Raw genomic sequence first — 13,765 nt, 5'->3', positions numbered from 1 at the left:
ACAGTGTGACTGCAGAGGTGACAGTGTGGCTGCAGAGGTGACAGTGTGCTGCAGAAGTGACAGTGGGACTGCAGAAGTGACAGTGGGACTGCAGAGGTTGGGTGAGATGGGATTGGCAGGGCTGAGGCATGCAGGCATTGCCTTGAGGAAGCTGCGGTCATTGCTGGTAGACTTACTCAGGGCCTGGGCATGACTCTTGTATTTCTGTCCTCAGCACTGGGGTGACAGAAAAGACATGCAGGGAGTTAAAGAGGAAAGCTCAGATCCAGAGGCACATCTCAGTCAGAGTTCAAAATAAATAGAGTTGCAAGCAGAACAATGATGCTCCCAGCCACAGAGTGCTAAGGCCCCCAGGAAGAGGAAAGCCAGAGAACAAAGGAGGAAGATCAAGCAAGCCCCTCTCTATCCTGCACTAAAGAGTAGTTAAAGAAGAGAAACAGGGTGCTGGGCAGTGTTGGCACACACCTTTAATCCCAGCTCAGTAGGCAGATGCAGGTCTACATGGTAAATTCTAGGTCAGCCAGGGATACATAGAGAAACCATGTCTCTAAAAATAAGCAACTAATTAAAAGAGAAACTGGGAGTTCAAGCATCATGGGAAGGCAGGAAGCAAGCAAGAGGACTGGCCCCATGAGCAAGAGAAGGAAGTTCAGGAAGGGAGTAGAGAATGAATAACAACCAGGTAGTCTGGGTCTCTCTAAGGCAATGGTTCTCAATCTGTGGGTCACGACCCCTTTGAAGACCACATAGTAGGTATTTACATTACGATTCATAACAGTAGCAAAACAACAGTGACTAAGTAGCAATGACAATAATTTTGTGGTGGAGGTCAACACAACACAAGGAACTGTATTAAAGGGTTATAGCATCAGAAGTTGAAAACCACTGTCTAAGGAAAGCAGAGGACAGGGGAAGGGGCTCCTCCCTCCTCCCGGCCAGGAGGACCTGTACAAAGGCATGGCTTCTCTGGGCTCCTTTCCTGAGCACAGGGCAGGTGGGGCTCAGGAAAGCTGGTCACACGGGGTGACCAGTGAATTCACTCCCTCAGTGAATCAGGAGGACAGAACACCAGTCATCAACTCTGTGGCCTTGGAGGGAAAAAAAAATCACCCCAAGCCTCCATTCCTCACCAGCAAAGGATAGAACTGAGAAGACCCATCTTGCTGAACTATGCCCAAGACAGCACCAGCATGGACACTTTCACAGGTGGCAGTCTCGGTGACATCAGTGCTGTCACTAGTGTGAGCAGCCTTCTGACTCATGCTGAAAGTTCTGACGATGACCATGGACCAGCCACAGAAGCGGGAACTGACAGACCATGGGTCACAATGGCACAAGTGGTTTCTCAGCCACCCCTGCATCATCACTGGATTCTTGAGGTCCAGTGCATGTGGGGCTCACACCTCTCATCTCTGCAGTCAGCAGGTGGCTTTTTTTTGAGGGGGGGGGATACCCTTGTTCTTCTAGGAGCTAAGATGCATTGGGATTCAAGCCCAGACTACTGGGCAAATAGAAACATCAGTGTCCCCAGTCTGTACAGTGGCAGGCAAGTCAGCTTCCACAGCCAGTCCCATCCCTGTCACTTCACTGGTGCTGGGATCTGACCCAAGAATTGTCAGGACTGGGGTCCATTCCCAGACACTTTGTCACTCAGCTTTCCCAAGAGAACAGAATGCCCGCACTTAAGATGGGAAGAAAATGAAAGAGGCAGATGCCTCACTGCAAGGCTCACTCCTGTGACTTCTGAGGTAAAAGCCTGTGGGCAGACTCCACCCGGGGACCTTGCCTTCCCCAAGCAGCAAGAGGGGGGAAAGACCAGCTTCCCTGACCCCTATTCTAGGTCCCTTTTCAGGTTCCCCTTACTTCTGCCCCAGGCAGTGACTAAATCTTCAAGTACAGGCACATTTGCATTAAGGACAGGTGATCCTTTCTCTGGAGATGGAACATATGGTTCAAGTCCAGCTCCCCCACTCACCACCTGAGCAAGACCACACCTCTTACTAAGCCTTATTCTCTTTAGTTAAATCTCACAAAGCAACATCCAACATCACTAGGAAAAGCTGTGTTGGGCATCTCCGTGGTGGGCAGCTGAGAAGCGTCCAAGCCAGCACTTCTGTACCAGGCCTCCAGTAACCTCAGCCTGTAATTGTAGCTTTAACTAAGGAAATTGGCTGCAATTACACAAACAACCCTGAACTTGATGAGTTCTTCTTACTCACCAAAGCCTGCACTCCAGAGGCTGCAAAGGCATGGTCTGGCAAAGCTATATTGTCTTCTTTTTCTTTGTTTTCCCCTGCCCATAGGAGAAGCATGTGGCAGCATGTTTCACCTATTCCTACCCATCTCAGTGGAGGCAAGTGCTGTGTGTGTGTGTGCATATGTGTCTGCCTGTCTGTGCGCATGTGTGTCTGTCATCTGTGTGGCTCTGTGTGTGTCCTGTGTCTGCCTGTCTGTGGAAGTGTGCCTGTGTGACTCTGTGTTTGTCTGTCTGTGGAACTCTCTGCGTGCCTGTGGGCCTGAGTGTGCTGTCCCCTGGAGGAGATGTGCATTCTTTTGTCTAAATACAGCTCATCCTCCAGAAGGCAGCCTCCTCTCTCCTCCAGGCATCCTGCTCCAGCCACCTGCTGTAGGCTGAGGCTTAAATGTCTCCAAAGGCCATATGCTGAAGTTGACCATCAGCCTGGGACTCGATTGGGAAGTGACGAAACTTCAGGAGATGAAGCCTAGTAGGAGGGGATAGTGTGCCCCTCACCTCCACCCACTGCCATCTTCCTAACTGCCCCAAAGTAAGCAGCTTCCTCTATCATATTCTCCTGCCATGACCATTTACCCTGTGGGCCCGAATGCAAGAGTGTCCGCTAACCATGGACTGCAGCGCTGAGCCAAAAGTAAACTTACCCTCCTTCAAAGTGTTTCATTCAGGCATTCTGTCACAGTAGCAGAACTGACTGAAACACTGCCCCAGGTCTGGACACATCCGCATATGCCTAGAGGCAGTTAGGTGCTGATCCATAAAAGCAAGCTCACTGGATCTGTCTTATACACAGTTCCATACACAGGCATATGATCATAGCAGCAATCTTTTTTGAGACTGGATCTCACTTATGTAGCTTTGGCCATCCTGGAACTCACTATACAGACCAAGCTGGCCTTGAACTCACAGAGATCTGCCTGCCTCTGCCTCCCAAGTTGGGACTAAAGGTATATATCACTACACCTAGCAGCAACAACTTTGAAGGTCCTATTAATTAAAGAAAAGCTAGACCTGAGAATTGCTACATTTTTTAACTGAGCCAATGAAAACATGGTAAGAATAGAGACTGTCACTAAAGTAAAAGCCATGTGGCAAAGTCCACTAGTGCTTTGCCCTGATATCAAAAAAAAAAAAAAATCACAAAAGCATAGAGAAAAAAAAGCCATCTGGCATATGCACACTTCAGCCTCTCTCTTCCAGACCAGGCTGAGCTCTCCAGTGGAAGACAATGATGAATGGATATCAAAGCTGGTTCATGATAACCTCTCCCCAAGCTTCCATGAGTCCATCTCCCACACTCAAAACTCACAGTACCGTACTTGCTTTTCCAGCAACTCATTTCTCTCTCAACTAGAACTCAGTTCCCTTGTGGAGCTGAGTCATGTGTTGCACTGTGCCAGGATAGGCAAGGGCAGGCCAAGATCACTGAAGGCATTGTGAGACTGTCTTTCTTTAGTCTTAAGACTAACCTGTCCTGACCACAGAGAAAGCTCTCTGAGAAAAGGTGAGCACAGCTGGGCTTGTTCCCACAGTGTTCCCATCAGTGGGAGAAATCAAACTGCTTCGTTCACTGTCCTTAGCATCTCCCAAAGGCACCTACAGGGTCCACTCCAAAATGATAAAGGAAGACTTTGTCACTCAAGGTACTTAGAGACTTTTTAGGACATGTCTATGAAAAGAGCAGTATGAGAAGTTCAATGTGTACTTAAGAGAATGGGATTCGAATTGAAAAAAAATCACAACTCCTCCACACGACAAAATACTCTGTGGTATTTTTGTTTGCTTTTAACTCTAGCCCTCCACCCCAGAAACACAATCTATGCACATTTTTATGGAAACCTGATCACACTGCTTCTGGGAATGCTGCCTCTTGTCTTGTGTTTGACCTCTATACAGAGGCTCCCATCTACAGCTTCTGTAGACGCATGTACATTTATATGGGTAGACACACACACACACACACACACACACACACACACACACACACACACACACACGGCTTCTGGAAAGCACTATGGATGATGGATGTAACAGGAAAATAGGACACGTGGCTCTGGTAACACTTTCTGCAGAAGGGTGAGCAAGGTCCTGTGCTGGTCAAATGCTGTTCTTTGCAAAGACAAGGATCTTTTAATTGTTATATTAAACCCATTTCTAAATATCTACACCTGGATCATAAACTCAGAACAAGCGGTGATAACAGTAGTCTTTGGTGATGAGACACTTGTCCTTGTTTATAAAACAATTCCTAGCAAAGAGTGGAAAAGCATTTCCAGAAGGATTCACAGTAATGATAGGATCACTCAGTGGGAGAGTGTCCTAGCACATGTGAGGCCATGGACTCAATGCCCAGGTAGAAGCCTGGGACCTTAAGGTGTGCTCCTGGGACCTTAACTTTACAATGTTTTGGGTTAAGAAAAGAAGTTCTAGGCCAGCAGGGTTGCTTGCTAAGACCTCATCTTAAAAAACAAACAAAAGCATTTTAAAAATAAAATAATAAATAAGGTGGAAAATAAGTCCTATTGTAGAAAAATAAGCTGATCAAAAAGTTTATGACGTAACTGACAAAACCAAGCACTGAAGAGGGCACACAGTATTTCAACTTCAACACACAGAACAGCACATAAAAACCTCACCCTCACCCTGACAACACAAAACAAGCTAGAGAAACTCAAAAACCCCAAACCAAAGAAAACAGTCATAGCACTTTTCAAAGCTATCTGAGCATGGAGATGCCAAGGAGCCACATGAAGGAAACCCTAAAGATGAAGAGGCCTTGGAGGAAAGAGGTTCCCCATAGCTGCCCTCCTGCCTGGTAGGGTAGCCCAACAAAACTCCGTGTCCAGGGCCTGCAGGAGCCAGTTATCACCCTTCCCATCTTTCCTGAGAGGATAAGGAAAGTCCAAAAGGCAGGCAGGCAGGGTCAGAGTCCTAAGATTCAAGGCACTTAATCAGTGCAAGGTGCCTACTTTACCAAGGACTCCAGATGCACAGCAAGTGCTCATCAGGAAGATTCCAGCTTCTAGAATCAAAGGGGAGCCAAAGTCACAAGCTGAGGGTGATGAGGGTGATCCCAAAGCAGACAGTCTAGCAGGCTAGACCTAAAGAGACCCACAGACTGCTCCAGGAAGCTGACTGCTTTCTGACAGCACACAAGAGACCTCAGTCCTCTTACCAGCTCTCCAGTCCCCAGTCATGCCCCGAGAAAATCCAGCACTCATTCTGATGGCATGAGTGGTATGAAGCAAAGAAACATGGCCACAGTTCTACCATGCCCAACAAGAGACTCACAGGGCTACGCTTGGCTCTGGGGAAATGGCAGAGGGCAGTCTCTGTGGTTTCCTTCCACACATTTCAAAGCCTATGCAATCTCCTGGGGGCAAATTCAGAAGCAATCCCAGAGATGGTCCCAATACTGGAATGTCCAGACACTAAAACAGCTTTGACAGAAATGCTGAAATAGCCAATGGCATAGAGAGTGGCATACAGATAGATGGGATTTCAGACAGACTTGATATCCAGAGAAAGATGGGAAAGTGCTAGAATGGAAACTAGGATCCATATTCAAGTGGGCATGAGGGCACAGTGGGCCAGAAGCTTCCAAAACAGTGAGGACAAGCTATGAAGAGCACACAGCCATAGGGGTGAAGAGCTGCAGCACAGGGAACCCCAAGTCTGTGGGAGTATCCAGTAATAGAACGCGAACAATGGAGCTGCCAAAGGATGGGAGAAGGGCAGGCATCCTTGGAAAGGACAACAATGGCCCAGCTGCTTCAGACCCAATGAAAGACCACATCCTTTGGACAGATGACAGATAAAGACCAGGAAGCCTGACCCTCTGCACCAATACCACAGGGTCACCTGCTGGAAGCCCAAGAATAAAGCAACTTTAGAGGTTCCAGTGACAGTGACACCAAACTTGGGAACAATGGCTCTGGACAGGGTTGGCTTTTCAGGAAGCAGAGCAAGACAGTGGCTTTTATATCACCTGGAATTCCATTTTCAGAAGGCCAGCACTGTAGGAAATGGGCTTTCAAACATTTTCTACTTAACTAAAAAAAAAAAAAACTTACTTTGTGTGTGCCTATGTGTGTGTATACGCTACGCACATGAGTGCAGATGACCATGGAGGCCAGATGTATCATATCCCCCTGGAGCCGGAGTTACCAACAGCTGATATAGGTTACGACTCACCTGATATAGGTGCTTCAAAATGACCTTGGCTCCTCTGCAAGAGTAGTGTGTGTTCTTAACCACTGAGCCATCTTCCATTCCCTCCCACATTAAAACAAAACACCAACTTTTCTTTGGTGTAAAAGGAAATGATACAGATGGAGGTTCATATCTAAGAATGAATGAAGAGACCAGGTATATACCCCACTCTGCTTCTCTTTGTCCCCTTCTCAGGCAGGAGAATCAGGAGCTCATGGTTCTAGACACTAAAACAGAAGTTCCCTGAGAAGGGAGAGTTAAGCAGGGGAGGCATGTCTCAATCCTATCAGCATAGGGCAATATCTGGGGCCTTAGAAAGATAAAAAAAAAAAAAGTATAAAGACTTTTAGACTCCCAACCAATCTGAATTAGTCAGAATCTTGTTTTTAAAAGCTCCACATAGTCACCCTGTTGCCCTCTTTTCCCCTGCCCTGTTGCCCCCTCCTTTCTAACTAGCCCCTCTACTTACATATTTTTTTTTCTTACGACCTAATGAACTTCTATCAGGGTTAGCTACAGAAATATGAGTAGTAACTTACATAAGTACTGGCATGGTATAATTGGTACACAGCTGAAGAAAATGTCCTGTCCACCCCAGTTAACCATTAACTGCTTACAGATCCTCAGAAAAAGCGCAGGGGATCACATTCTCCTTACTGGCAGACCTTACCTAAAAGTCCCCAAGGAGAGCAGGGCTTTGCAAGCCCCTCCACCCTCCCTCTGGATCTTCCAGTCTTCCCACCCCCTCTTCCACAATGTTCCCTGAACTTGAGGGGGTGATATAGACACCCCATTAGGGCTGAGTGTTCCACAGTCATTTTGACATCCATTTCTAGAACTTCTTGGGCTCTGGTACTGCAGAAATAATAACATAAGTGTTGAATAGAGTAATCAATTCAAACTCTTCAAAAAAAGATTATCTGCCTTGTATTATTTACTTTCCTTGTAAGAAATATACTAAAATTAAAATTCGTGCAATTAACTACCATTCATGAGTGGAGTTGTCATGCTATAATTAGCTAAGCGCCTCAGTTTGTAAGCAGCTCACACATGGGGAGTAGAAGTGAAGGTTATTTCACTCCATCAGCATCTTGGAAGTACACAGTTTCACTTGTCTGTTTGCCAGCTGCTCAAGAACTCAGAGTGACTTCATGTCAGATCCATAGCAGTTTGACGGAGCTCAGCAGGCTGAGTATCTAAGGCTGCAGGACAGAGGGTGAGCAGGAATCATCCACAGTTCAGGAGGATCCTACCAAGCTCTCCATAGAAGAGTGAGCACCAACCAAGGAAAGGAGAGTCCAGGCAGCCAGGAAAGGAACCAGAAAAAGAAACAGTCACCAAGAAAGCTTCCCACTACACAACTGTCCTTTCTCCTGGCTAAAAGAGAGAAGGGCCAGCTGTCAATCACTCAAGAGCAAAGCTTCAGTCAAACCAAAAATCCCTTGGTGCCTGGATGGATCCCTGAAAAACATGACAGCCTGTGGCCTCAGACTCAACCTCTTGGTAGTCAAATGGAACCACTAGTCGCGGCAGAAGATTAGGAGACCATGAGTGTCTAGGGTGTTAAGTATGAGGACTCACATAAAAAATTTGGGTGCAGGATTATGTGCTTGTAACCACAGTATTGGGTGGCACTGAGGCTCTCTGGTCAGTCAATCTAACCTTCTCTGTGAATTCTAGGCCAGTTACAAGTGGGAGGCCCTGTCTCAGAAAAGAAAGGAAGATGGTTCCTGAGGAATAACATCTGAGCTTGTCCTCTGGTCTTCACATGCACATGTGGCATGCTTCACACACACACACACACACACACACACACACACACAATGAAAAAGGGAGGGAGGGAGGGAGGGAGGGAGGGAGGGAGGGAGGAGGAGGGAGGGAGAAAATGAGTCAATGAGATGGAGAGCATCTGTAAACCTGGAAGGCTCTGGGGCTCCAACAGCATAGTGAAGCTCTCGGCCTAAACCCCCAGGAGAGATTCCTGAGCCTGAGACTTGCAGGAGGGGAACCAAGAAAAACCTCTCTCTGACCTCCTGGGTGTCACAAATTTCAGGAAAGCCATAGCCACTGCTGACAGTGTGTAACAGGCCACCTCTGTGTGGTTCTCTAGGCAGCAAACAAAGCATCTTCATGGGCTTGGAGTCTGACCCTGTGCTTCTGGGAGCCATGGGGAATCAGGTTCATGGTTCCCCAGATATGGTGTGTGTTCATCTTCATCGTCAAGTTGCCAGGTTTTAGAATCACCTGAAATACAACTTTGGGGTGTTTGGGGATGTATCCAGAGAGGATTAACTGAGGAGAGAAGACTCACTCTAAAAGTGGATGGTACTGTCCCAAGGGCTGGAAGCCTGGATGGATGAATAAAAAGGGAAACGTGAATTGAGCACCAGTATCCATCTCTGCTTGCTGGCTCTAGATGACCCTCGCACCAGTCTCCATGCCTTCACCACCATGATAGATGAAAATTTCAAGCTGTGAGCCAAGGTTATCCCTTCCTTCCATAAGCATCTGTCAGGTTATTTTGTCACAGCAGTGAGGAAAGTGGCTTTTAAACTGAATATCATAGATATCCAAGTTCATGTCACCTCCTTCCAGCCCTGTCCTCACCACAGGCCATATGAACTAGAAAGCCTTGGCAAGACAGACATGCAGTTTCTTCCTAAAGGCACAAGGAGCAGTTGTGGTTACAGAATCACCTCCCAAGACCATGGAGCATGGAAACCCAAAGGAATCGTGGAATTGTATTTGCTTTAAAGGAGTGGTCTATGGTTATATGAGCAATACACAATATTGCTGCCATGAACATTATTTCAACATATTTTCTTCCTAAATACCATGACTAGCACGGGCATAGAAATAGAACAAACACAACAGACAAGAGAACAGGTTCCAAGCTCCTGCAAAGGCCAGGGTCAGGACCACCATGCCCACCCTGTTCAGGTAAAAGCCAGGGTCACAGCCACCATGCCCATCTCATTCATAGATAAAAACCAGACCAGCATTTTAAGAGAAATTTAAAACTGTAGAAGAGACAGTTCCAAATTGAAAAAGAAACAGCTAGAAATCCAAGGGCTTAAAATTATGAACTCCTAAACTCCAGTACAGCAATGCTAGGAGGCTCAGCATTTGAGCTGTGATGAGGTTATGGGATGGAGCCTGCAAGGGTGGGATTCATGCCCATTGGTATAGCATAAAAAGTCTGCAGGTGTCCGCCCCCCTCTTCACTACATGAGGACAGTGAGAAGGTCTTATTAGGGGCCAAATCCACAGCAACCTTGGTGTACACTTTCCAGCCTCCAGAGCTCAGAAGTAAATTGCTGCTGTTAAGGCCACCCCAACCTGGGCGGTTCAGCAGAGCAGCCTGAACAGAATAAGATAGGTCCCGATACCAAAATTACAACACAGCAGCAGAGGGACCAAACAGATCAGAAACAAGGAAGTGAATTGGGCAGGATGAAGAAATAAGTAAGCAAGACCAAAGGAGAATAAGGGACAGAGAGAAGCCAAAGGGGAATAAGGGACAGAGAGTACAAAGAGGGTCTCTCATTTAAATCTCATTTCTGGGAAGGGCAGATGAATCAAAGCAATATTAAAAACAACAGCAGGACAGATGAGCAGCCTCCTGGGACAGACAGCCTCCAGCAGCTAGGAGTCAGGTGAGTGAGATTCTACCAATGAGTGTTCATTACCCCCCCCAAAAAAATAATAATAACTCTGCTGTTAAAAGCTAAGACTCACAACCAAAACTTCAAAACAAACAGCAATAACAAAAGGATGGCTCAGGCATTTACTAGAAAGCCTGATGACTTCGGTTCAATCCCAGAGACTAACATGGGGGGACCAGAGAACCAGTTTTCACAAGTTGTTCCCTGATCTCCATATGCATGCCATGCCATGTGTGTGTGCATGCGTGCACACCCACACCTGTGTGTGCACACGCATATGTGAGAAAAATCAAAATATATTTAAAAAAACACACAAAACTCCCAAGTTAATATATCCCAAGTTTTTGACAATTTATCAATCAAATGAACAAGAGCCCAGGAAGAGGACTGGAAGTGAAAATGGCTCAGATCCATGGCAGATAGCCTACCTTCAGCCACTGCTCAGCCTGCTCCTTGCTTTGGACGGCGAGAACCAGTGGGTCTGTGCCTTGCTGGGTGATTTTCAGCTCATGTTTCTTCTTCTTGCTGTCTCTTGGGATGTATGTGATGCTGCAGCCTTGCAGCGGCAGCTCCATCTGAGGCTGCTGGTCCTTGGAACTTTTATAGCACTGCACGGAACACAACAGACCAATTAATGCCATGAGGACAAGATACCAGAAACAATGATGAAACCCAGGACAACCAAGCCTCCAGTGCTGGCCAGCTTTCAGGAGGAGCTGGGACAGAGGGATGGCACAGCATCCAGCTAACAGGTGTGACATATCCAGTCTGCTGCCTATCCACTCTCCTCCTACATGTGGCATACACAACAGTGTCTGTTAGTCCAGCTGAGGTCTAAAGAGCATCTGGGCCATTACTAAGAAGACACTGATCTAGCATGTGTTCATAACATTACACTTATTTTCATGTGAATATGAGGTATATAAAAGGACTATTAGATTTGTTGCAACTTCAGAGACTCACTATGGGCAGCTAGTGCAATAATGAAGATGCTTGGACCTGCAGAGATGACTCAGCACTTAAGAACACACACTGTTCTTGTTCAGAACCTAGGCTTGGGTCCCAGCATCCATATCAGTTGGCTCACAACCACCTGTAACTCCAGGACTGTCTGGAGATCCTGGAAGAGGCAAGTCCAGGCTGCCTCCAGACAGGACACTTCCAAGCCTGCCGCTAAGAGCCCAAGGAAGGGCAAAGAGGCAGGACTTGGTTCCAGTGAAATGCATAGGGAGCCCACAGGCCCTTGAGCTGGAAGGTCTCACTGGGTGTTCCCTGAGAGGCTGACCTTGTCTCTCTCAGCACTAGATACAGACAGGCCCTGGGGAAAAAAAAAAAAAAGGTGACTTGGCCTCAGAGTCTCCTCAATGGATGTAGCTCTCCCAGGGCTACCCATCAGCTAGGGAATGGGTGCTTCAGTCTCAGGGAGCTGCCTGAGTGGGTGCAAAATTGTCTGGGCATGGAAATAATGGCCTAGAGATGGAGTTAATGAAGTAGGTAACTGTGACACCCATAGGAGGCCAGGTAGGATGCGCAAGGAAGAAAAAGCACACTTTCTCACATCTGTAGTAGAGCCATGGGTTATTTCTGAAGGAAAATAAAACACACACATATACACCAACAACAATAACTACTTTAAGCCAAATGTGGTAGTACTTGCCTAAAATCTCATCATTAAGGAGATGGAGGAGGGAGGATTGAGAGCTCAAGGTAGCCCAGGCTACATAGTGAGTGTGGGGTTAACCTGAGCTATATAGCAAGACTCTGTCATAACAAAGCCAAAATCAAATAAAAAGCCAAGTTTCATCTTGCATTACACAGTGTCTTCCCTCATTTTCTATTTATTTCTTCAATTAAGCTAGTCTCTATGGAAGTCATTACCATCATGGAGCAGAGAGAGGGATCTCAGAGGAGGTCAAATTGCAGAAAAAGCAGGGGAGGAGGAAGACAATAAATGGGTGTGGGACAGGGACCAGGAACCTGGGCCTCAAAATGCTGACCCTGCATCAGCCCTGAGGCCGCCTACATTGGTAATAAAACTCTCTTTCACATAAGAGTTGAGTACATTTAAAAATATTTTATATAACATGTCACCATATTGCAGCTATTGCATCAGATTATAAATAAGGGCTGTGTTAATGTTTTTCATGCTTTAAAATCCCTGATGGCATCATTTTTGGCATATTCTATATTTGGAAGAAATTCAGGCCACACATGTGGAAAAAATATGCACTTTGTTTTAAAAAGCTGAGCAAAAACATGAAGCACATACAACGTCCTAAGAGCCTAGGCAAGTAAGACACCCATAATTCACTGGGGACCATGGTCTCTCTTACAGTATTATCTGCTCCACTAAATGTGTGGAAACAGAAACTCAGCTTCTCTGCTTTAATGACTCACTTTTGAGCAATTGTCTCCTGAGATTAATTTGAAAGACAAAAGGCAAAAACTGTGCAGTAAAGCCCCTGACCTAGTGACCAGCCATGGTTTCTAAAGGAAGTGTGTGTGTGTGTGTGTGTGTGTGTGTGTGTGTGTGTGTGTGTGTGTGTGTGTGTGTGTGTGTGTGTGTGTAGGAATGCAGTCTTCAAGGCTGCTCCTTCTTAGGAGCACCCAAGGGGACAACCATGTGGCCAGAGTTCTGTACCTTCCACACCCCTGCTTCTGGACTTACTCCAACTTCCTGTTTGCCTCAAAAACAAAACAAAACAAAAAACTTTGGAAATCTTTAGGCTTTCTAAAAGAATGCCCTTTCCCTTTGCCCTCCCCAGGCGCCTCCACAGGCTCGGGGCCTCTGCTGTGACCTGGCTGGGAGGAATTTACTGACTCACTACAAATGAGAAAGTCTATCTTGCAACTTCTGGCAAGTCTCAACACTGCTCATTTCCACTGACACAAGCCACAGGCCCAGCAGGATGGGAAGGATTTGGGTGTGGGGGAACCATGAGCCCTCCCCACAGAGGTGCCAGCCTGGCTGGGCTGGGCCTCCCCTGTGGTAGCATCTGCAAGTACCAGCTGCCATTCTGTACTTCAGACTGCCAACAGTGCAGCCCCACTGGGCTCCTCACCAGCAACTTGGTGTCCTTGATGACGCAGAGCAGCTTGGTCCACTGGCCAAAGCGTTTCTTGCGCAGCAGGAAAGCGCAGATCTTGGCGTCTTTCACCAGATCCATAGAGGCCTCCTCTGAAGGCCACTGGTGCCGGGTTTTCTTCCCTTTTCCATCCTCCTCTTCTTCATCATATGACTCATAAGAACTGCTCATGGCATCGGAGTCATAATCTTTGGAGGAGAAAAGGACAGAGGTGAGAGGCAGACCTCATAACTCACCTCACCTGGCCTCATTTCCAACCACTGTGGGCTTCAGTAAGAAGGGCTTCAGCCCTGTGGATGAAAACTCCAAGGCTCAGGCAGTGGGAACTCAACAAAATGTTTCAAATGCAATGACTAAACCATTGAGATTTATTTTTAAAATCTCTAGACTCTTTCACATAGACAGGATGATGTCACCATGATGGCAGCATTAGCTGCACTCTGCCTAGGGTGGCCACTCAGAACCTGTCCATGTAGGGTCTCTGCTCTTTATCTGGCTGTATTAAATACCCGCCAAGTCTGCCTGCTGACACTGTTGCCCACAGACCC

General features: G+C 46.8%; 1 protein-coding gene across 2 annotated transcripts in view; it reads right to left on the bottom strand.

Annotated features, from left to right (window-relative positions):
• Window positions 1-13,765, bottom strand: part of Afap1 (actin filament associated protein 1) — a 115,340-nt gene that overhangs the window by 47,132 nt on the left and 54,443 nt on the right. For both annotated transcript variants that reach the window (XM_035453445.1, XM_027387103.2), the window contains 2 exons: window positions 13,194-13,405; window positions 10,560-10,739 (listed from right to left, as the gene is read on the bottom strand). In XM_035453445.1, coding sequence (XP_035309336.1) covers window positions 10,560-10,739; window positions 13,194-13,405 — 392 coding nt within the window. The remainder of the gene's footprint in view (window positions 1-10,559; window positions 10,740-13,193; window positions 13,406-13,765) is intronic.

The sequence above is a fragment of the Cricetulus griseus genome (assembly GCF_003668045.3).
Source record: "Cricetulus griseus strain 17A/GY chromosome 1 unlocalized genomic scaffold, alternate assembly CriGri-PICRH-1.0 chr1_1, whole genome shotgun sequence".
In the NCBI taxonomy this organism is placed as follows: Eukaryota; Metazoa; Chordata; class Mammalia; order Rodentia; family Cricetidae; genus Cricetulus; species Cricetulus griseus.
The sequence above is the reverse complement of the archived record's forward strand: the minus strand, read 5'-3'. Positions and strand labels throughout refer to the sequence as shown.